Here is a 24,227-nt window from a genome sequence, read left to right as displayed (position 1 = left end):
ACTGATAAAGCAACGGAGACTTAAACAGAAACATTATTATGCCTGTATTGACTGGCTGCTCAATTTTTCCCCTCCCAAATGCAACGAGATGCTTAGTGTTAAGTTTCCGTATTTTCCCTGAACGCCCCATCGGCAAGTGTCACGTGTGTCAAAGAAGCGACTGTTTTATGTGCCCTCAGAAGAGAGACTCAGGCAGTGTGTATATTCATTGAACCAAGTTAATTCCTCGGGTCACTCAATAAACTTTTTTTTTAGTTTCTTTTGAGTTTTTTACAATTTAATTACACATTAAACAGTCGTAAATATCGCCTGTGAATATCAAGTGATTAATGAGACGTAACAACATAGCTTAGATATACAGACATCAATATCTCGAACTTTAATATTAGCATATAATTGAACATGGTATCGATTAATTTGGAAATTCACATAAGAGGAAAACTGCATTGTTGTTGTTTTTTCATTTTGGATGTAAGATTATATTTGGGCTTCCATTGGCGTTGTGATGAGCCTGTAAGGCAAAACTCGGGGTCAAATCTATAATGTATACCTGTTCGTTTCAGTAAGGCTTGGTAGATGAACTAGCTACCTAACGGCTGTCGGCGCTGTTGCTAATACATGCTAACTATACCAGCTCTCCAGCCTGATGTGTCTGAGAGCTGATAGCCAGCGCACTGGCTTGCTTTGTATGATGCCGACTACAGTTTAACTGTCCATGCTAGCGAGCTAAGTGTGTGAGGAACGTGAAAGAAGAGAGGCTTGGCAGCACCCTCTAACACCACCACCACCGGCAGCATCCACTGGTAATCTTGACTACGGCTGTCTATTGTCGCTAGCTGAAGTTCCTCCTCCGTTTGTGGATGAGGTAGTTTAGCTAGCTCAGACGAACCGGGGCGGCAGTCTATACATGTCTATCTGTCGACCACGAGGCGAGCTGCGAAAGGCAAATCTTGCAGTTCATGTTTCGCCAAGAGGTCGGTGTGGCGTCTTTTATTCCATCCTGTTCGTATCTTTTCCAACACGAGAAGAGGAATATGTCCAGATATAACATATACAGCCTGCTGGACTGGATCTACGGCGGGGTGGACCCCAAGTTTGAGGGCAACGGGGGCCCTGAGTGTGCTGCCTTCCTCGCTCCACAGCAGCGCATCAGCGAGAGTCTGGTCATCGTCCTCATCTCCCTGGTGGAGATTCTGGTGGCACTGAAGAAAATAAACATCTCCAAAGAGCTCAGAGTAGCCGGGAAAGACTGCATAAGGGCAAAGGAGGATAGTCTGGGCAAGAACCTGTTGCTGGTTACCCTGTGCATGACTTTCGGAGTGGAGGTTGGCTTCAAGTTTGCAACCAAGACGTTGATATATCTGCTGAATCCTTGCCATGTCGTCACCATGGTGCAGGTAAGCATGACACTGGAGGGAAAGAGCTGATGTGTGCCCTTTAGGATTACGAGTATGACTAGTGGGGATTTATTAGAAGATGTCATCTTCTCTTCCGAGCTGTCCTCTCAAAGCTGATGGGTTGATGGGGTATAAATTTTAGTGTGCTGGCTGGACTTCGAAGCCCTTGTTTTCATTAACTGGTTGTTGACCTGATCTCACCCATCTCCAGCTCTGGTGGAGCACCCTGATCGATATTTTGCAATCACTGTCTCTTAATGGCTTTATGGCGCCTTGAGATACATGAGCATGCTTTTTATTGAGCCATGCGAGGCTTAGAACACGGGAAGAAATTATAAACTAGTGTATGTAGCACATTTAAAGCTTTTTAATAAAGTAATAGAAGCAAATTGATTCTAAAAACCACAGGAAATTCGGTAAGAAAGTACAAGTTTGAGCCTTGTTTGGACATCATTGTTCCGTGTGTTAGGGAGTTGGTCCAGTGCTGCCACGAAAGAAGACATCTCAAGTTCATTCCTTGGCTGTGAAACCAGAGCTGTCCCCCTCTTTGTCTCCAAATATTATTTTATGAAGCTGTTGTATCAACAGCCTGTAAGCCGGTGAGGTCCATTCCAGCCTGAGGTCGATGTCAAACTCTTTAATCAGCATTAGGGAGCTGTGTCTTTGCTTTTATGTGTTAAATAACACGTAGATCATGGTAAATGGACTGGTTCTTATGTAGCGCTTTTCTACTCATCTGAGCACTCAAAGCGCTTTACACAACTTGTGCATTCACCCATTCGCACAAGCACATTTTTCTAAGTGCTTTATAGCTAACATTCACACACATTCATACTCCGATGGATACATCGGAGAGCAATTTGGGGTTAGTATTGTCGCGAAATCGATCAATGTAGAGCAGTGAGACAAACCACGGAGGGCCCAGAAAAATAGGTTCCAGACATTAGTCACAGTTAATGGTACATCTTGTACTAGAGCAGGGCGATATGGCCAAAAATATTTATCACGATATATATTTGAAAATTTGCGATAACGATATAACGACGATATAATTGATGCGAGACAAAATACAACTCCACAACATTACTAGCGCAAAAAGACAACCTTCCATTTATTTTCACTTAAACAAGAAGCTGGTTTTTATGTACATTAAAGCTTTATAAAAATGTAACAGTGCAAATGCAAATTCCTTGCTGAAAGTTTAACCAAAAGGCATTTCCAGTAGAAATGGGCTGACATATCCTGAGCATAACCATGTATAATATCCACTGAAGTTAAAAAGAGGTGCTTTGCAACATTAAACTGCAGTGTGCAGTACGTATTTTTCGGACCATAAGGTGCACGGGATTATAAGGCACATTAAGCGAAACAAAGCAGTCAGATAAATCAAACTTTATTAAACTCATTCTTCTTGCTTCCTCCACTTCTGTACCATTGATTCATTAATGTTGAATTCTCTGGCAGCTGCTCTATTCCCATGTTGTTGCAGTATATTAATGACTAACCTCGTATTGTGGATGGATTATCTCAGTTGTTCTCCTGACTGAAGTTTGGTCCGTTTACAGCATCCTGCCATGCGATTGCATTTGTCTCTAACCATGAGAACCTTCACGTTAACTTTTATAAGTGGAAAAGTGTTAGTGTTCGTCCTCCAGCTTCACTGTTTATGTTATGCTAACATAGCTGTGTCGCTAGCGATCACGTAGCACATATTATATACCAGCTAGCCCAACTTCAGTAACCCTACAAACGTCACTGCTGTTTAGTTTCCTGTCTTCATTTATGTTGGAAGTGATAGCAGAGCTGTACGTTTGATTTTTTCAGAAATCTCTCAGTCAGAACATGCAATATCATGCTTAGGTAACTAGCGAAACTAGCGAGCTAACTTCCGCTAGCTTCCTGCTAACTTCTAACTCCGTTAAATGTAATAACTTTTGTTTTCATGGATGCCTGGAAGTTAAACTTTATAGTTACACCTGGTAAAGCAGCAATGCTGATCGTTTTATTAAAGATGAAAGAATTTAGACAGTTTTTAACTCTCAGTGATGCTGCAGTGTTGTTTGACCTGAAGCATACGGAGTTTAGGACCCAGATTACTCCCAGATTTAAGAGCATCTTAGTCCGACAAATACGACAATAACAACGGCCGCTTGCATGTTCTGCAAAAAAATGTGCTTTGTGTGTATCTGACGGACAAACACCAAACCAGTTCCACATCACGGAAGTTGCACCATTTTTACAAACCAATTCTGGTTCATCTGTTTCACTCAACAATCGGCCATGTGCGTATGAAAACAAAGGCACTGCGCATGCGCGTTTTACTCCCATTCTATCGCGATATTTCATTTTCCTATCGTTGCCTAACATTATACCGGTATTACCGTGAATGGTATAATATGGCCCAGCCCTATCTTGTACATCTTTAATGGCTATAAACAGACATAGAACTTCTCTTTTCTATAACACCTTCCATACAAGGTAATAAACTTCAAGCCCTCAGGGTCTCTGGGGCTAATTATTGACTCTGGTCATCTGTTGCCAAGTAGAGTAAAATATAGTGAGACACCAAATGAGTTAAGGCCTCAGGCCTGACACATTCCTAGATTATATGTGTTATATGTATTGTAAGCATGCATGCAATCATCCTTCTATGTTCTAGTTTCCCTCAGCATGTATCACCTGGACAGTCACGCCAGTGAAGCTTAAGACCCTTAATGAACCGAACATCAACTCGAAATAAGCACAGATATGCAATGTGTATGAAATACTTCTGACCGTACTTGTAATAAAAGTTAACACAATGGAAGGATCCTCAAATGAACATCTTCAATAGACAACTTTAATGCAATATCAATATCCCAAGGATATTTGGCATGCAGACTAGGGGAAGCCAGGAATCAACCACCAACCTTCCGATCAGTAGATGACCTGCTCTACCACCTGAGCTACAGCCGCCCCATCATGAGTCAAAATATGCAGTACCTGCTTGTTTACACATGCAGACTGCTTGATCTTCATGGTGCATGACTGCCATGTGACAAGTCATCATGAAAATTGAAGAGTAGAGCAAAGCTGATGTGCTCAATGATGATGGATTTTTCAGGTTTCAGGGAGGTAGCATGACAACCAGCGGACACTGAAGAATTGCTGGCTGTGATGAAAAATTGACTGACTGTAGTAAAATGTCCTTGATGTAAGGGCGAGATGGACAGCAGTGTATGTGTTGTTGGTGTTAAAAGGGGCGTGATCAAACGAGGAAATGGGTTTTAAAAGGAAGTTGTACAGCTTTCACAACTTGTGAAAATCATCTACGTATAGATTTTTTTTTCTCCCATCCAGAGGAGGGGTGGGTGAGGGGGTGTTGACACTGGCACCAACTGATTATTTGTAGCATGTGCTTGCTGGAGCTTGAATCTGATGTGGGGAGAAAAAAAGCTGGAAAAGAGAAGGCGTCATGCATTCCTGCATTCTTGCTTTATTAAAGGTAGTGCCTGTGGGCTCGGCTGTCTTTGTTGAACACTCTTCTAAAGAAATCGTGGCTTATTAATTGTTCTTTGCTTTGTTTCATGCATGCATGAGCTCCTATCGTGATCACACATTCCTCATGTTGCATCTCTAGCGTATGGGTGTGGTTTTAATCCCTTTCAGGCCTGATGGAAACCTCAGATAAAAACATCTAAAGAGCGATGCAGAGCTCTCCAAGCACCCATTTATTTCCTGTCTCATTTGAGCTTGTTAAAGCTGTGCATCTGGAAACAATAGTGAGTTTCAGTTCACTCTTAAGTACACTCAATGAGGAACGAACACCACCTCTGTGCTGTTGAAAAGAAAATACTCTCTCGTTGCTACACTGCGTCAGTTTGCGTGCCTTTCAGAGTTGTTATGCAGCAGCTGGTTTTCATGACTGTTAACCAAATCCACATTTTGAAGAGGACTGGCATTATTCTTGAAAACACAAATTTGGTGTGCTAGTGAGTTTGATATTTTCCTTCACCGAGCACAAAGCAATGCGACTTTGGGAAAATGTGGCGCTTGTTGGCACAGTCATAGTATCTGTAGGTGGAGGAATAGAGGCGGTGTCAGTAGGAGCTTTTACAGAGCAGCAAGTATGAGCAAATATCAAGGTGAGAAAGCCCCACAGGGGATGGAGTTTAGTGTGAGTGCTTCACATCCAGCAGCACGGGTTTTTCGTACATTTTCCACCACATAGTACCGCAGCAGTCATCGTGGCACGCTGAGGGTCTCCCGACTGATCAGTTTATTATCGTGTATTTCCGTTTGAGGCCAGCGGAAATGGGTGTGGCTCCATAAACAAACAAATAAATCAAATAATGGGTATATCAAGTTGGAGAAATCGATATATGGAGGGGCACGCACTTTATGCTTCTTCTATGGCTTGCGATTGGTGCTAATACGAAGACAGTACGAACTTCCCCTGCCGTTTTATAGATTTCTAGATTTCAGAACTAGCTTGCACAAAGATGAAGAACAAAGAGCTTGAACATAACAGCTATTAAAAGACCTATTATACAAATTTCCAGGTTCATAGTTCTGTGTTCTGCTTATGATGGACCTCTGTGCAAACTGTTCATCAGTCCGACCTTACTGATTTACACTTCAATGGGGAATGAAAAACACCATGAACCCAGGAGGAGAAAAGTCCCAGCATTTATTTTTGTTTGTTTCCATCACGTATAATGCCAGCACTGACACTACCTGTCAGTGCTGGCATTAACTACCAAATGCCAGCACTGACATTTATGCTTGTAACCGCTTATGTAGGTTACGTTGTATGTTCTACATAGATTCTGTGTTGAACTCTGGTGCGGTCCCTCTGCTGTCTGAAACTGAAACAAGCCATTCTGTTTTTATCGACATAAAGAAGTTTTTTCATTGGCTCTCCCTCATAAATATGTTTGTACGTGAGCCACCTGCAGCCCACTATCACCTTAAGTGGATCAAACCAGTGAAACATTTAGAGTGAAAGTGTTTACACAGAAAGTCCCACAAATATCTTCATATAAAAAAGTGCAGTTTTAATAACAAGTCTGGTTTTCTACATGACAGAAATTCTGCTGTAAATGAAAGAAATCTGTCAGCATTTCTGAGCTGTAGCTCTAAGCTGTGTAAAATGACCAAAAATGTTGGTATCCAAGTTTTTCTTAATTCACAGACAGTGGATTCGCTCTGAAAATGGAAAATTATGTACTAAATAGTCATTATGTTATTTAAATGTTTATTTGTTACTTCAGTGCACTATAAATGGCCATGCAGGTCTTTATCAGTAGGAAAAGCTGTAGGAAAAAAATCCTATTTAAAAAATACAGTTAGTCTAAAATCCCTCTTTCACATTTTCTAGTGGGCCAGATTGGAGTCTTTGGCAGGCCAGTTCTGGCCCCTGGGCCTTATGTTTGACACCCCTGGCGTAGAGCCTTGGATTCTGTCTGAGCTCTTTGCTTGTCATCATGAGTGTTCAGGGATAAAGGTTAAAGGCATTTACATCCATACAGTGTAACGTTTATACGCTGTCCAAATGAGGCATCACCTGCCACTGGATTCTCCCTTTTTCTTTTTCTTCATTTTTTTCCCACAAGTTAAAGACACACGACCTTCTTTTATCAAGTGAACTTTCTTCCCTTGTAGATCTCACCAGGCACAGCTGAACTCGCAGCTAACAGATATCACGTGGGCACGTGATAAATGTTGCTGTCGGCTGCAGGAAACGTCAAGTCATCTGTCTGCAAAGCAGGTATCTTGCATTTCTGCAGCAGCTTTGAATGGATGCGCGTAGGCTGCCGATAAATGGATGTATCGCAGTATTAACAGTCTGTGTATGGCAAAAATAATCAGCACCATTATAACAGATCATCGGCCTCATCGTTAGGTATAGCCACATTTAATGTAGCAGCTGTCGCAATAGCCCTGAGCATCACAGTATGTTTACTCACGTGCATCGCACTCGAAACACTGCGGCATGTCACTCTATGGTTGCACTCGTTAAAAGGAAGTCTGACTTATCAGCAATGATGTATTTTAATCTATAAATAACTCCTTTATCTTTCTATGCAAACAACTTTCAGCTGTACCCTTACCTTGACACAAGTTGGTACACACTGTGAAGGTAGTTTAAATGTCCCCATCATATTCGCCCATGCTGAACTATATTTGTCTGCAAGGTCATGTTCTCAAATTTTTTATTTATTTTGTCTTGTTGAATGACTGCTTTCCCTTTTACTCCCTGTAATTCCAGAAAATGCTTCGAGTCAACACTACTTAATTATTGTTATATTTATTTCTGGCCTTTTCCTTCTCCACTGCTAGTAGAAGGGCAACAGGAGCCTGACAATATTTGGGGCACAATGTTCCAGCAAGCTGTACCTTGAGATAAAATTGTGTTTCAGCTGTAAAATTAATAGGGAGAAGCAGCAGTTAGACTTAACAGTGTCTTTATTAGTACAACAAGAGCATCAAGGCTGGTTTGACTTATTACTGTGATTATACAAGTGGAGATAATTCTATTAACTGTTGTTGTTGTTTTTGTTTTTGGCGGGTGGGGGGGGCGGTATTATTGGTGCTCTGAGCTTTCTTTGCAGTCTAGACCCTTTCCCTGGCATTTATTTACATAGTCATATTTATTTCCTCATATTAGTTCTCCACATTGTGGACACTCTGCTCCGTTTAGCCATGGGTGCACCGCTGCTCTGCACAGCCAACAGCAACATGCCTGGTTCTCCGCTCATCCACTTAAATATCAAATATCAAATATGGAGTTAACCATAGTTCGTTGTATGTTAATCCTATCAATTGCTTCATCTAGCTAGTTCTGGCTAACGTTAGGGCCTTGATATCAAAATACGTTTAAACAAATAACCTGTTGCTAGGCAACCAAGGATGCCATGAGCATTTTTCATTGATTTCTATGGGTGTCAAAATGACTCTTTTAGCAATTCTTTGTTTCTTGCACACCCCGAAATTCACTATATGATGAATGAACCCATTTTAGAGTGAAATCTGACATACTGGTATTTTTATTTCTAACAGAATTACATGGGTTTGAAAATTACAAGAGTTCTATGATATGGGAGCATTTTGATGCACTTGTGTGGTTGAGGTTTGCATGTTTTAGTGTGGTTGACGACTACAAAAACACCCACTTGCAATGCGTTGCTTATTGAGCACATGACGCACTGTGTGATGTGTTTCCTGCAGAGAAATCCTACAGCTGTAAACTGTGTAATAGACCACAAAGAACAAACTGGACTTATTACAGATTAGCTTCACCAGCTTTAGCTTCAGTGTATGTGAGGAGTGGGCCCAGTTCCAGCCTTGTTAATCCATCCTACAGCTCAGGTAACAAAACAGGCTCTCATATTAATTATGAAAAACTTGCTTCACACAATTCCGTCAGCACGCTAAATAGTTAACCAGCCCAGTTTGTTTGCTTTCAGCGGCAGAGCGAAATTCACACTGCATACCAGTCTGTCTTTTGTCACTGAGCTCGCCTCCTGGAAGGTTCATGGTCACAACTCTGTCAATGTTCACAACAATCAGGAAGTCATTTCCTGTCAATGCCAATTAACTCAATGAGCATCGAAGAACATGCCAGTGACGACACACGGGAGAGAACTGCGTTTCCTGAACCAGGAAATAAAAATATCTAGTACCTACTTATTAATTGATGGCCTTTCTCAGAGAGCGCAAATATGATTCATTTCTGTACCTTTTAGTTTGTTCAGTGAAAAAATGAACGTCAGATCTGGCATTAACTGACACCTCATTTTTACTGTGCATACCTGATTTGCATATTTTTGTACTTGCATCACAGCAGATTTTATACCTTTTTTTTTTTTTTCCTTTCTTTCTTTTTTAATCCAGGACTTCTTTGAAAATATACAGCAGTCACTGGATTACACTTAAGTAGTCCTTCTCACCTATAAATAGGATCATGACTTCTTGGGCCAGTGTCCCACCCAGAGATCAATCCTAGTTATAGGCTTAAGTGGGATTTTGAATTGAATTAACACAGAACGTCTTTCCCTGAATACTTCTTGGATCAGACCCAACCTTAGCATAGTTTCAAATGAACTCAACTTATTTTGATTGAGGAATATCAGTGTCCATCCAAGGTTGGAGTGCCGGCATGACCACATGAATTTCTCTTTCTTTTTGCTTGCATAAAGTCAACAATCAGAAGTGTTTATGGGCTAAATCTTCTTGCTCAGTAATTTGCATGAAATCCATTTCTGAGTCTATTCTCTTGTGTGCTGTTAAAGTAGAGCTAATGGCACCGCTGGAGCCAAGACCTTTACTGCTGCCACATACAGAAAAGCATCCACTTACTTCTCTTAAAAATGTGTGCAAATACAACCCTTTATAACATTTGACATTTTATGATATTATGTTAATGTTATCTGCTGAATGTTGACTGTCAGTTTTTTTTTCTTAGTTGGCTCGTACTGCAAAACTATGGAAGTTGTCGTTATAAGAAAAATACTTCAGCGAATGTTGTGAATCATATACTTCTATCCTTCACGGCATTAATGTTCAAATAAAACAATACTTTGCAGTGAAGGCTGTCCTAAGGCTCTGGCTAACAGTCAAGCAAGGAGTGACAAACATAAGAAAGGCTAATTTAATGTTCTCCTCTGATTCTGTGATGCAAAAAGTGAACAAGGTCAAGCCGTTACAAATAAGTAAAGGATCAGAGGGTAAAGTGACACTAACGCCAAAAGGGTAGCGTTACACTAGCGATTAACAGGTGCCATAAACTGGTGATTGGCTGAAAGGTGATGGAGAAAATGACAGCATCACTGCCACGTTCAGGCAAAATATTAAATCGTCACATAATATCAAAACTGATTGACACAGAAGTGTTCATATGAGACTGAAATGAGCTAAAGAAACCTTACATAATCTGTACAACCAATTATATGCAACATTTATTTGATAATAGCTCGCAACTCTATGGCATGTTTATTTTATAACGACTTCTTATTCATTTAAAATGAGAGACTTGAGGGCTCCAAGTTGCAGAACGTTGTCTAATTGCTTTGATAGCTCAGACATGAGACAAATTATCAAAGTGACAACGTTTAACTGCCAGCAACGTATCGCCAACCCCTGTTTACAATGGAGGCTGACAGTAATGACATCTGCAGGAACCAACAAACTGTCAGCTTTGGCAAGCACGTTTTATTCACGGCAAAACATTTTCACGCATTGTTTCCTTCTCGTGACTTTATTGTGGTGTTTTAAAACGCGAAACATGACTCGCGTGTTAGAATGAGGGGGAAATATGTAGAAAAGACTGAAGATGTAAATATAACTATGAAAGTCTGAGTGTTTTTTAATAGTCCCACACACGCTGCAGATTAATAAAGTTGATAGGCACGCCGCAGATCAATCCCGGAGACGCATTTAAAACAAAAAACAAACCAAATATATCAACTGTGTGTTTGGAGAATGAATCTCGGGTCAGTTTCTTTTCTGTAATTCTGTTTCCAGCCTTCAGGCAAACTAAGTTTTCGTGTGTCAGATGGTGTTTTGAACAAATTCCTGTTTGAACTATTCTCGGGGCCCAGTAGCCCAATCACCAAGGACAGATTGCAGGCTGTCTTTTGATCCACTCTCCTTTACAAGAATAAAGTCAGATTGTTGGTAGAAATCATTTTTGGCAATGGAAATATATCAGGAAGTCACTTCACCTTTGTTTTCAAATGCTGCCTCCCTTTTCTTATGAAAGCTGACTTCCAAGTAGTGAGCTGTGAACTGAGATTGTTTAGCATGAAATCAGCTCATTAGTGCCAACACCCAGCAGCTCTAATGCCTCAAATTCCATCCTAATTGTGGGCCTATCCTCTTGTCTGAACCTCTTCTATGTATTTTTTTTTTTTCTTGATTTGGACTAAGGAGACCTCACAGTTGCCTTTGGGATGTTCTGTTCAATGCTTCTGCTCTTGTGTTAGCACAAACTTGTTAAAGCAGTTCATTTTCTCTTGCAGAACTCGGAGCTGAAAGCTCTTAAAAGCCTTCCAGCTGTTCCATAACAACCGTATGAGCTTGATGCAATAATGTCGTTGCTCATTTCTCTCTGCTTTCCTCAACAGATCTTCCTGCTGGCCTGCCCGCCATGTAAGACAGCTATGGTTGTGTTCAGGTGAGCGTACGTGCACTCCTGGGTTCTTCCTGTTTAGTGTTTTCAACTTGTCGTCTACATTTAAGTTAAACTTTAAAGGTCTGAATTGGCAAAATATAGAGTTTTTTAGTGCAGACTGTAGAAAGGCCACGACTGCCATATGAGCCGCTTGTCCTGCTGAATGTAACGTCTAATGACTGGGCAGACAAAGCTCATGGTTTTTGTTTTCATATAATCCAAATTGTGGTTGACGTTGATTGTAATTACTTATTGGTTTCCCCCATAGTAAGCAGTTGTATAGTAATGTATTTGTTTGGGTTTATAGTCTCCTCTTCAACAACTCATCCGGTCTGAGCAGTTAATTATTCAGGAGAAATGACTCTGGTTTTGCCGGTGGGAACACGATGTGGGATTTACTCAGAAATAAATACAAGCAGGGTCACTTTCTATTCCAGTAGCCCACGGGAGCCTCACAGTGAACACAGTGTACCGAGTCATAGCAACTTTATGAAACCACAAAAAGCTGGTTCTTACATGGGATAGAAATGTGAAACATGCCCCAATAAATATCCAATCGTTTGAAGAATTACTGAACTGCCAACGTTATTTATCCACCAGGTCAAGATGTTCGTTCACATAGTCGGCTAGTTCATTTGTTGTCGTAACAACATATTTTAATTTGTCTCATTTATGTAAGAAATAGAGTCATGGCCTTTTGTTCGAGGCGCTTGTCATTTGTTTGTGTAAACATGGCATTTTACTCTGTGATGGTGGTGTGGAACCAGGCCCACTAACTGAAACATGCAAACCTCAAGTTTATTTCACCACATTTACAGTTTCAAAGTGACTGCCGTGTAGAATGCCCCAACTAATCCTGCTACCCACCAAAGAGGGTTTGGTCTTCTACCTGCAATGAGCACAGCACATAACAAGTTTAAAATAGATCCTTTTTTATTATTTTAATATTTGACATTTTTGACGTGCTACATTTCCTGTGACTGCTTCACAATAACAGTCACTGTGCCTTTCTGTAATGTGAAGTAGTAGCTGCTGGAAACGTTTGCTTGTTGCGTGTAAAGCTCAGATTCTCCTGCAGTAGCAAATGGTAAATCTATGTTTAAGATTACATCTTTATCCCTTTTATGTATGAAGGCAGTTCAACAACCACTGGACTGTACTTGCCAAATAAAAATTGTAAAATTAGCAGGAGCAGCGTCATATTAAATAGTTACTACATAAAGTAGAAGTTTACGCTACAACAGTATCAGAGGTTCAGGTCTTGGCCTATGACATGCAATTAATTACAGTGATGGAAAAATATAAGGTCGCTAATGCTCGTTACGCTTTGTAAATTTTGAATTTGAATGAACCGCTTTTCAGAAGAGTGACAGCCGGACTTATTTGAAGCGGCATTACTTCGGCACTGCTGTTTTCCCGGCGACCTCGTCTGTCACAACAGTTATTTTGGCTCATTTGACAAAAAGAGCAGTCACAGGAGATAGATGGAGCTCCACACTCTGACACACATGCTCCTTGGCTTCTGTTCTGTATTTGGAGCCTCTTAACATTAATGTTAGTTCAAAAGACACATTTTTCCTTATGCTGGGTTTATTTATACAGGTTTACTAAATAAGCATCGCAGCTCCCACTAGGAGCAGATAGGCTATATGTGTGCGCTGGATGGTGCAACTAAAAGCTTCAAACCAAATTATACTAATTAGTCTGAATGAGTAGATGGATGCACTGATTTGTTAAATCGTGACATCAAAGCAAATTTATTTTGAGAGTGATCGCCTGAAACTTTACTGACCTGACTTTAGACAATAAGCGCTCCCACAAGAAACTGACCTTGACAAAGAGTAAGAGACAGCTGCTGCTAACAGCATCAGGGAGGAGTCTGATTGGTTTTCGGCAACATGGGATAGAATCTAAGCTGTCCTCCACCTGTTCCTCTGTCCCTTATATCAGCTGGAATTGATTCATATGTCAGTAGTGGCAGAGTTTTCTATGGGTTGAATGCTTTGGGGAGGGCAAATGGCCTGCAGAAGTCAAGAGGGGAGTGTAGTAATAACAGCCCTTTTCCCTCCCTCTCCTATTCAGTTTTTTCCTCTTTTCTTTCATTGATGATAAATCTGAAAGAGATGCTTTAGACAGACTCACACTTGTTAGAAAGCCTTTATTGTTTTAACCATAGCTCAACCCCGGTAACTTCTCTCCTCTGCGCTGCTCTGTGTCTGGAGAGGGAAGAGAGCAAAGTGAAACCAGAAGGGCAGGAGAGAAACTAACATGACTCAGAAAGGTTTACACAGATTAGGTAAATAGCAAGTGACCTTGTAGGTATTTTTAATGTCTGTCATTTTTATTGTTTTCAGGCTGCAGGTCCACATGTTGAATGGTGCATTACTTGCTTTAATGTTCCCTGTAGTCAACACCAGACTGGTAAGTAGACCGTGATCTTCAGATCTCATTTATGAGCAGCCCTCTTCTAGCCTTTGTTAGGTCTCCAAGGTGTACAAGGTTAAGTGTCGCACTCACTGAGCAGCTAAACGAATGTTATCACTTACCTCTGGAACGGCGATGTTGTGTTGAAAAAGACTACACTGTGTCTGTGCAGGTATCATTGGTTTCCTCTATAATATCGTAAGCTCTAGAACTTGCTGTGTAAAGAGACCTATGATGATGATTATGTTATGATTTGGCACCGTATAAAACGATTGAATTAAAATTGAAAGCTCTGACTCACTCAAGGCGCAGCTTGAGTGGGTGCAGGAGATATTTCACAAATTTAAACTTGATCTGTTTGAATGAAGTCACTTTGGTAAGTTTTCAACTTAAAAAAAACCAGCATAGCCATTAAGACTAAGTGCTTTTCCTTTTATAACAGTTCTCACAGAAATAAGGCTGAGCTGTTCTGCCATATCTGCAGTTCCCTATCAGATAAACTTGTTTTTCTCAAGCAGGGAATGAAGGCTTACACAGCTGTTTTGCATTTTATAACATCAATAACCTTTATGTCAGTATTTCTTACAGAGCACAGTAAACTATGATTGCACCCTGAACATTACGTGCCTGCCAACCAACAGGAAAAGAGGCAGTTTACATCAGTCACTTGTAAATTAAAAAAAACACTGTGGACAAAGATCTCATGTGTTTCTTAAGTTATACCATTAAAGGGAACCCGTATTATGCTTTCGTGGCCGACACAGTGGATCATCTGTCTCCATCTAAGCCTGTTCCTACCATTCTCCTCGGTCACACCAACCCTTTACATGTCCTCCTGCTTTACATCCATAAATCATCTCTGTTGCCTTTTCCTGCTGCCTGACAGCAGGACAAACAAAGGGTGTAGCCATATTCAACATCTGTTGTTCAATATTTGCACTGCATCTGTCCTCTGCACATATCTAAACCATCTCAGCCTTCCCTCTCTAACTTTTGTCTTTAAAATGTCCATGAGATTCACTTGTTTCTAAACTATCCATCTATCTTGGGCTCTGCAGCTCTTCCTGCTGTCTTTTTGGTTGTGCCACTGTTTCTAAACCAGACATCATAGCAAGTCTGACTGCAATCTTGTAAATCTTCCCTTTCACTTTTGCTGCCATTCTTCTTTCACAAATCACCGCGACACTCGTCTCCACCCACTCCACCCAGTTTTTAAAAAAACAAAAAAAACATGGTCAACATATGTACACGTAATCCCTGAGAAACGAAAGCTCCGACTTCAAACTGCTGTAAACACTCAAGTTTCATACAATTTTATTATTATTATTATTATAATAGATTTTGTATGATGACAGTGATCATTAATGAGGCCATACATTGTTAGAAGAAAGGTGCCTTATAAAGGCAGCTAAAATAGACAGACGGTGTACCTGCTGTTCTTCCATCTCTTTGTTCACTTGGGTAATGTCATGGTTGCTTGTTAAGCAGTAGCATAGCTGGAGACTGTGAGGCCACAGGTCTTTAAGATTTCAGGGCCCAGAGCAAGTTGGGGGCTGTTCTGCTGTATCTGGGTGCTGTAAAAGAATTAAAATGGTTTGTTTGCTTTTCATTTTCTCAGCTGCCATTTGAGAAAGAGATCTATTACATCCAGCACTCCATGATGTACCTGGTGCCTGTTTATCTTTTCAGGAAAGGAGGTAGGTGTTTCTTCATTCTGACTTTTCACATGTCAGCCGAGCAAAGTGATAATATCTCCATGGATGGATTCACTTTTTGTCTGTGGCATTTGAGATGCTGTGGATACCAGCTTTTTGTTTTGTCTGTTCAGTGTCTGTTAATGAAAGATTGTTTGGTCATTTCCACTTACATAGATGATACTGAAGAGCAACTATAAAACCAGTTTAACTAAAAGGAGTTCTCTAAAGAGCTTGGAAAGAAAAACGTCTGGACTTCTTTAAGTTGCTTGAAGACGTTTCACTTCTCATCCGAGAAGCTTCTTCAGTTCTAAGTTCAAATGGTGTCGAATCCCAGATTTAACATGTATCCTAGGGGAGTGTCCCCCAAGAGGGTCATGAACTCCCTGTTGATCCTCTACCTCAGGGGTGTCAAACTCAAATACACAGTGGGCCAAAATTCAAAACTGGAACAAAGTCGCGGGCTAACATTAATATTTATTGAAAAAAAAAATCTTCCTCCAGATATAAGAATAAATCTTTTCTTATGGACTCAGATAAGTTTTGCTGGAAAACTGAATATGGAACAAGCAAAGCTTAACACTAAACAATATATATATATTAGCTGTATAATACCAGTAGGCCAGCTCTAATAGTAATTTGGTATGGCTTCGCGGGCCAAATGTAATTAGGCGGGCCAGAGTTTGACACCTATGCTCTACCTAATCACACAAGCCAAGATGTGAAAAGGGGTGTAGGTCACAATCAGCCAAGGTTTCGGGTGAACCCGCTATAAAAACCTAGCTCTTTAGACTACAATGACCTGGATGACACAAAAGGAGTCTCATACAACCATATACAGGAGGCCTTTTAATACAGCTAACTTTCAAACAGCACTACTAAATTGCTCAATCTCTATATAGCAGATTTCATACTTCTTATGGCTGAAAGTACTGCACCTCTTACACATTACATCTATAGGAACTGCCATTGGTGCTTAATGTCAGAGAAACCCATACTACGAAGCACCAACTGCAGTTTCTGTGCTGACGATAATGTCAGAGGAGCTTTGGGACTCTGCAGTTATCATGTAATTTTGACAGCAAATTTTGATTTAGTTAGGACCTATTTGGACCATTAAAAAACACACACACACACACACACACACACACACACACACACACACACACACACACACACACACACACACACACACACACACGGGCAGATCAAATGTGCTCATCCAACCTTACAGTGCAAGGAGATCACTTCCAAACTTGTCCTTTCTTTCAACACAACTTGATTATGTCTGATTTGAATTGCATCTCTCCAGAATATTTTCGTAAAATGTTTAATCACTGAAGTGTCAGTACATTTCATCATAGTTTTTGCCCTCCTACATTTGTTTTTATTTAGCTATCTTCTTATTTTCGCCCGATGATAAAAGTCATAGACAAAAACTATGACGAAAATCATTGGTCAACAAAATTAACAGTGGTGTCAGAAGAGTGTTGGTGAATTTTACATATAGTGCATTTCAACAGTTGTGAACCCCACTCTGTAGCTTGGCATGGGCTGAAGTTTCTGTCGCTCCTAGATGCAATAAGACCTTTTACAGATAACTGTGAAATTTCATCCCTCCCAGACATTTCAAACACTGACTTGTTGCAACGGTGGCTTCGTATTACAACAGAGCGAGTACAGAGCTCTGTAAAACAACCTATTTTTCTGCAAGTGTTTGTATATGTGGTAATAGGCGCCAAAACACCTGAATTTCAAAGATTAAAAGACTTTGTCCCCCTTGTCCATGTGGTGTCCCGACTGACAATGTCTGTGGTAAAACTTTGTGCTTACTTGTAATTGTCCACTAAGGGAAAAACCAGTGTGTCCAAGCCATGTGACTGCACAACTTTGAAAAAAATTCACTGACAGTTATTTTGTTCACACACCATCACTTGAACCCAACCACCAATCCCCATCCCAACCCGTCATGGCAGATGCCTACCCCTCCCTGAGCCGCCTTGTGCCAGAAGTTTCTTCCTGTTTAAAAGGGAGTTTTTCCTTCCCACTGTCGCCAAGTGCTTGCCTATAGGGGGTAATCTTTTTTGATTATTAGGCTTTTCTCTGCATTATTGTAGTGTCTTTACTTTACAACGTAAAGCTTGAGGCCACTATTGTTATGACTTGATACTGTATTAGTTAAAGTTTAACTGAATTATTGGACTAATTTTTTGATTATTTGGCAACAGTAGGTCTATTATGCATTAGACATTATTGAAAGCTCAGTAAAGCACAATAGAGAGCCTTTGAAAGCTGGATATGGACTTGGGTTTAAAAAAGCGACCAGGTTATAGTTTCTGATTCTGGACTTGGTGAGTGATGCCTTTTTTTGTAGCTCATGGTGATCCACACTCAGTTATGTTTACTCTCTGGAAGTTTCACTTCTAGTTTGTTAACTAGTCTTATTTCCTTGTTGTGTGCCTCTTTTTGATTTTGCCAATCTCAGTAAACTAGTTAACATGGTTCCTAAAAATTGTTTATGCAACGTGTTGTGAATGCAGACAGATTTGAACATGAGCACAGCTCTTACTGAAGACATCTGAGCTGTTAAAACCCAGGGGTTGATAAAAGGAACTAAATGAGTGAGTCTAAAGCAGGACATCAGTGGGAGCAACGTTTATTCAACTTTATTCAAACCTTGATCTGTAAGCACAGATGACAGTTCATCTTGTTTAACTGGTAAAACTGACATCGATGCAAATTTTCAAGCTTGTAACCCAGTAATAGAATAGAAGTGCCTGATCATGTTTATTAGCAATGTAACAGTAGAGCTCAACAGATGGGGTTATTTTCTTGCCTATGCAAATCCAATTCCACAAAAGTTGGGATGCTGTTTAGCATATAAATGAATGCAGAATGCAATGGTTTGCAGACCTCAAAGCTGTAATTTCTTCACAGTAGAACACATTTTAAATTCACACATTTTACATGTGAAAAATATTAGCTCGTTTTGACTTTGATGGCAACAACAAAAAGTGAAAATGGGCAGCAGTTCTCCATTCTGCGATAAACTGCATTTCAGATTAATGTTCCTCATCTACAGTGCATCTCTATCATCAAAAATTCAGAAAATCTGGAGGAATCTCTGTGCGCAAAGAACACAGAAAACCAATATTGGAAACCTGTGATTGTCATTCCCTCAGTGTGCATTGCATTAAAAGCAGGAATGATCCTGTCAGAACCTAATTTCTGTCCTATTCATAAATGCAGCTTAAAGCATCAAATTGCATTACATTTACAGCATGCCAATATCTTCAGAATTAAGGTTGTACAATTAGAGCACATTTGATACGACTTCCTGGTACTTGTCCTCCGAATGCCAGCAATGAGCAAACAGGAAAAGCCAGTTTGACACCATATCCTGTTTCTTGTTTTTTCTGCGGTTCCACTTTCTCTCTATGAACTCTGCTGACGTGTTAAGGACACATAAAAGAGGAAGTGTATAGAAATAGCTTTTGGTTCTTCTCTAGTTTACATGTCGTCAAACAGGTGGCCAGGACTGGCACATATGACACATTTTGTGTGTTTGCTGTCTCTTTAACTCAAAGTGTTTCTTTTTGCAGGTGTGTACAAGCCTGAGCCTCTGGGAGATATGTGGTGGGCTGTGCTCTCTACAGGCATCCTGTTCTTCTATCACTTCACCTTCCTGCAGCTCCTTGGCCTGGTAAGATGGAGCCCTCTGCTGGACACTGTGTGCTATTTCACTATATTTTTATTACACCATCACTGCCTTAGACATAAAGTTGTGGTAAACAGGAATATTTTACAAGCTTTACAATTTAAAAAACAAACAAACTGAAATTGCAGGTTTTTGTTTTTTAAAAAATAATAATAACATAAACCTAAAAAATAGTAGTTACACAGGTACAGAGGGAAAAAAGTATTTCAGCATTGGCCTAGACTGTTAAGGTCTAAGCTTAATGAGCAAACCCTTGTGAAAATACTAGATATTTTTGTTTAGAGTTCACAGTGTATAGAGCTGTTCATCCATTCACCCATCCACTCTGTCATAGGAGGGGTTGGAGCCTGTCTCAGCTGACATTAGGCGGGGTCAACACTATCGCAACCATTTACTCTCGTATCCAACTTAAAATGACCAACACGCATAACTTTGAACTATGGGTGAAAACCCACACGAGGAGAACTATTGGTCAATTTAAAAGTGAAGAAAATGTATATTTGGATTTAAAATTATGGCCTTTTATCTAGAGCTAAAAAAACATTACACACTGCAGTTGATAAAATGGAGCTTAGTTAAGTACTCTGGATGATTTCTCATTGAGCAACATGCATACTTTTCCCCCAATATGTCCTGGATAGTTAATCATCTGCCAATTTTTGGATTGGTCTGCAGCAGGCAGCTAAACAGAGACAGCAGGTATAATCATTGTCATGTTTTTAATCCATGCATGTCTGAACTGGTCCCCACAGTGATGCACACATGTTAGGCCTGTTCCTGAACATGCGACGTGCTTATGAACACCAACAAACAACCTCTTTTTCCCATTTTACAAAGTTAATACTTAAATTTTCGCATAAATAATTTACAATAAGTAAATATTAAAACCGAAAGAGCTGATTCAGATCATTTTATACCAGCTTGTACAAGCAAACTGTAGGTGCATTTCCTTTATACTACTCTTAAAAATAATAAGTGAGTAATAAAAATAAACTAAACAGGGTGTCACTGGGGTAGAAAGGGAAGAGTGAGGTTTATTTGTAATAGAAGCAGGAAAATTTGGCAGGCGTAGGCTTCTGAGCGATGAGGGCCAAACTGTGACAGCACAGGCTCAGAGCTTCATGTGAACTGTTGTCAGCATGCTGTTGGTAATACTTATCAAAATTCTTCAAGGAAGGACAACCTGTGTACGAGTTGCTGCAGATGATACAAATATCCTGTTGTATCAAATCCCAAAGGTTCTCTATTGAACTGAGATCTGGTGACTGTGGAGGCCAGTGAGTACAGTGAGCTCATTGTTGAAGAAAGCAGATTACGGGGTACGCTGTGATTATAGAAGGATGGGCACGGTCAGCTCCCTGTTTGGCTTGTTCATGCAGGCTGTGGTGTTTGAATCGTGCTCACTTTGGTACTAAGGGGCCCCACCTGTGCCAAGAAAATATCCACATCATTACAGCACCAGCAGCCTGAACCACAGTCTGACTCTGACTCTACCATCTGAATGACACAGCAAAAATCAAGAGATCAGACCGGGCAACGTTTTTCTAATCTTCTGTCCAATTTTGCTGTACAGTGAGAATTGTAGCTTCAGTTTCCTGTTCTTAGCTGGCAGCAGTGGTAGCTATCCGGTTAAAGGTTTGACATGCTGTGCGTTGAGAGATGCTCTGCTGAATATCTACAGTCCAGCCATTCTCCTCTGACCTCTGGCATCAATGACACATTTTCACCAGCAGAGCTGCTGCTCACTGGGTATTTTCTTCTTTTCAGACCATTCTCTGTAAACCCTAGAGATGGCTGCGTGGGAAAATTCCCAGTTGGGTCAGCAGTTAATGAAATACTCAGACCAACCAGTCTGGTGCCAACAACCACATTCAAAGCCACTTAAATCACCTTTCTTCCTCATTCTGATGCTACGTTTGAACTCAGATTGTCTCTAACATGTCTACATGCCTAAATGGTATTGAGCTGCTGCCACGTGATTGGCTGAGATATTTGCATTAATGAGCAGTTGAACGGGTGTACCTAACAAAGTGTGTGTGTGATATTGTTAGTCATAAATCCTGAGATATTAACACCTAATTATTGATGATCCACTGATGCTCCCTGTTTGGCTTGTTCACGACTTTAGAGTTTATAGTAAAAATTATGCAGCCTGTTCCTTCAAATTGATCTCCTATTTTGGACCAACATTCAGTTTATTTTCTGCTGGATGCAAATCAGCATTATTCCCTAACAACAAAGCAATTCATCAGCTTTAAGTTCCAGGGTGTTTCTGGCACAAAGAGGGCAGAGAGTAGCTGCTTGATTGAAAAATGATAGTACGGAGTAATCAATGAATTGTGATTGTAAGGCTCACAGTGCTGATGTTTGTCTTTTCTAGCATGTGCTGACTAAATGGTTGTAAAACCCCTGAAAATCTTTAGTAATTACAATGATACGACTCATTCAACAGCCGGTTAATAAGTCATGGAGGATTTCCAGGCAATGAAGTCTGACATCAGTCAATTAAGTGTCTGCTTTTTGGAGCTGAAATCTATTGGAAGAGAATGATTGTAAAGATGTACAGCAAAGTCAAACATAATGTTTGCTTAAAAAATTAAAATAATGAATTATCCACTGGATAAATTTGGATTCATATTGGCATCAAATTAGGTCTTACTCTGTCTCGTCTCTGCTCTCCTCCAGGCGACTGAGGTCAACTTGAATAACATGCTCTGCCCGGCTGTGTCCGATCCATTTTACGGCCCTTGGTACCGGGTTTGGGCGACGGGCCACCAGACCTTGCTGACGCTCATCCACGGGAAGCTCCTTACACTCCTCTCGCAGCACAGCGGCACCGCCTGCAGATACCTGCTGGACACACTCAGACTGCGCAGCAAGAAAGTTGACTGAATGTCCATGAAGGTGCATTCAGACCTAGCCTTTCACTCCTTTTACTCCAAATGCCTGCTTTTACAGTGTCTTTTTTTTTTTGTCTTTCTTTTTAAATCAACATTTTAATGCATCTTTTAAGACTTGTTTCACAGAAACAAGCGAGCATTTCAGGGCCAGTGAATCTTCGTGTCATTCTTTTAGCGTTGTAGTTGGCTTGCATGCACAAACGTACCGGGCATTTTAAAGCTGGCACTTAGAATTGTGGCGTTGGCCAGATTTTAGCCCTTGTTCGTTTTTTTTTGTTGTTGTTGTTTTTTATTTTCAGAAATATGTCAGCGAATTTGTGGCAATTACTCCAGCTGCTTCTTTTTAAGCTTTGAGGACAGAAAATAGGGGTCACCCAAATGTCACTACTGATCTCCAGCTGTTACACTTTTCTGATTGTTGTCGGGGGGGTTTTTAAAGTTGCACTAGATCATATGTTAGCGAGTTTATTTGCTTCAAACTTGAACTTTGGAGCTGAATGAAAATCTGAGCAGTTGTAAAAGTTACTGCCTGTGTATAGCGTGAGGATTTCTGTTTGACACTCTCAGTGTTGTTACGACTGAAAGCTTTCTGGCGTTCTTCTGTTCCCACTTGACTCCACGGCTGTGCGGGTTATGAAAGCATCGCCGTGGAGGTTTCTTTTGCCTTTCTGTCTCCAACTTGTTCAGATCATTCCAGTTGTGATAATCAGGGGACAGGAGGGTGTATTAGATGCTGCGACTCAAAGCAGTGAAAGAGGATCCAGAAATCTACAGTGGGATGTTAATATTATCTCTGTGAAGGAGTTTTTTTGTTTATTAGTCTTTTTATTGTGCCGTTAGACCATAATAAGTGAAGTATAATCTCGAGTGGGAGGAATTCGGTGTTTCCCAAGATAAAGTGTCTTTCTGAGTTGGATTAATGTATCTTACAAAACATCCATTCTCTCCACCGCAACTGTAACGAGCCACACTCCAGTTTGTATTTTAAGAAATGCATCTGATGTTCTGCATCAGGTCACTGCGGGTCATTTATTCATGGCCCGTTTGAAAGGAAGTATTAACTGATAAGTTAGAAGATGTCAGTCATGGTATGTATCATTTCAAATATGAGGGATGTGTGTATATTACTGTAGCATATTCTAAACTTCACTGCAAAGAAGGGATAAGAGGAACTTTTGTATTTCTATCAGTTTGAGTGTATGTGCTGTATTGAAAATAAAGGTGATTGTAGCTCATCACAGTTCTCCTTGTGTGTATGTTTAAGCGTGTATTTTTTGCCTTTTAACCATGTTGCTTGCGTTAGTATTAAATCTGACTTTATTCTGCTGACGACCAACAGATATTACCACCTTGTGTCTCTGTTAATACCGTGATCATGAATTGGAGCTCGCCAAATAGACTGGCATTGTGGGAAATGTGCATATTGTTACAAAGAGCTGAGAAGATTAAGAGGATTTGCCATGCAGCCAGCATGGAAGTAAAAAGGTATCTAAGCTCTACACTGCAGAAAATGCCCTGCTTCAAACAATATAAATTATAATTCAGGATTTCACACCACAGCGCTCATGCTGATAATGAGGTCCATAGTTTTTTGTGGGGGTTTTTGGAACTGTAATACATATTTTTAAAGTTTTTCCTCTGTGCACCGTCACAGTGGATTTTAAATCAAGTGTAATGAAAGTAGAGACTTTTAGCTTTAATTTAAGGTTGGCTAACACAAAATTTGCATCAGCTTTTTAGGAATTTTTGCAGAACTGTGCAGACGCTTTTTGTCTGCCACATTCTAATCTGACTTTATTTTGGAGCGGTTTCCACCGTGTTTTTACATTTATGGGGCAGGACGGTGGTTAGCACAGTTGCCTCACAGCAAGAAGGTGCTGAGTTCAATTCCACCATCACGCCAGGACCTTTGTGTGGAGTTTGCATGTTCTTTCCGTGTTT

The 24,227-nt window shown here is 40.4% G+C and overlaps 1 protein-coding gene across 1 annotated transcript; it reads left to right on the top strand.

Moving 5' to 3' along the window:
* Positions 1–504: 504 nt before the first annotated feature.
* On the top strand, positions 505–23,521 carry LOC102292898 (transmembrane protein 164). Its single transcript, XM_005931932.3, has 6 exons — positions 505–1,397; positions 11,504–11,553; positions 13,905–13,971; positions 15,593–15,671; positions 19,271–19,371; positions 22,072–23,521. The coding sequence occupies exons 1-6, from the start codon at positions 960–962 to the stop codon at positions 22,276–22,278; spliced, it is 942 nt and encodes a 313-aa protein (XP_005931994.1). The 5' UTR covers positions 505–959; the 3' UTR covers positions 22,279–23,521.
* Positions 23,522–24,227: the final 706 nt, after the last annotated feature.

The sequence above is a fragment of the Haplochromis burtoni genome, unplaced genomic scaffold (assembly GCF_018398535.1).
Source record: "Haplochromis burtoni strain Fernald_Lab_line unplaced genomic scaffold, NCSU_Asbu1 Contig_152, whole genome shotgun sequence".
Lineage (NCBI taxonomy): Eukaryota > Metazoa > Chordata > Actinopteri > Cichliformes > Cichlidae > Haplochromis > Haplochromis burtoni.
This window is presented reverse-complemented; position numbering and strand designations above follow the sequence as displayed.

Bases quoted from the DNA above. Each gene is read 5' to 3' on its own strand.
- LOC102292898 (XM_005931932.3), top strand. From the start codon at position 960: ATGTTTCGCCAAGAGGTCGGTGTGGCGTCTTTTATTCCATCCTGTTCG. The intron at 1,398-11,503 runs GTAAGCATGACA...TTTCCTCAACAG, and splicing joins ATGTCGTCACCATGGTGCAG to ATCTTCCTGCTGGCCTGCCC. The intron at 15,672-19,270 runs GTAGGTGTTTCT...TTCTTTTTGCAG, and splicing joins TTATCTTTTCAGGAAAGGAG to GTGTGTACAAGCCTGAGCCT.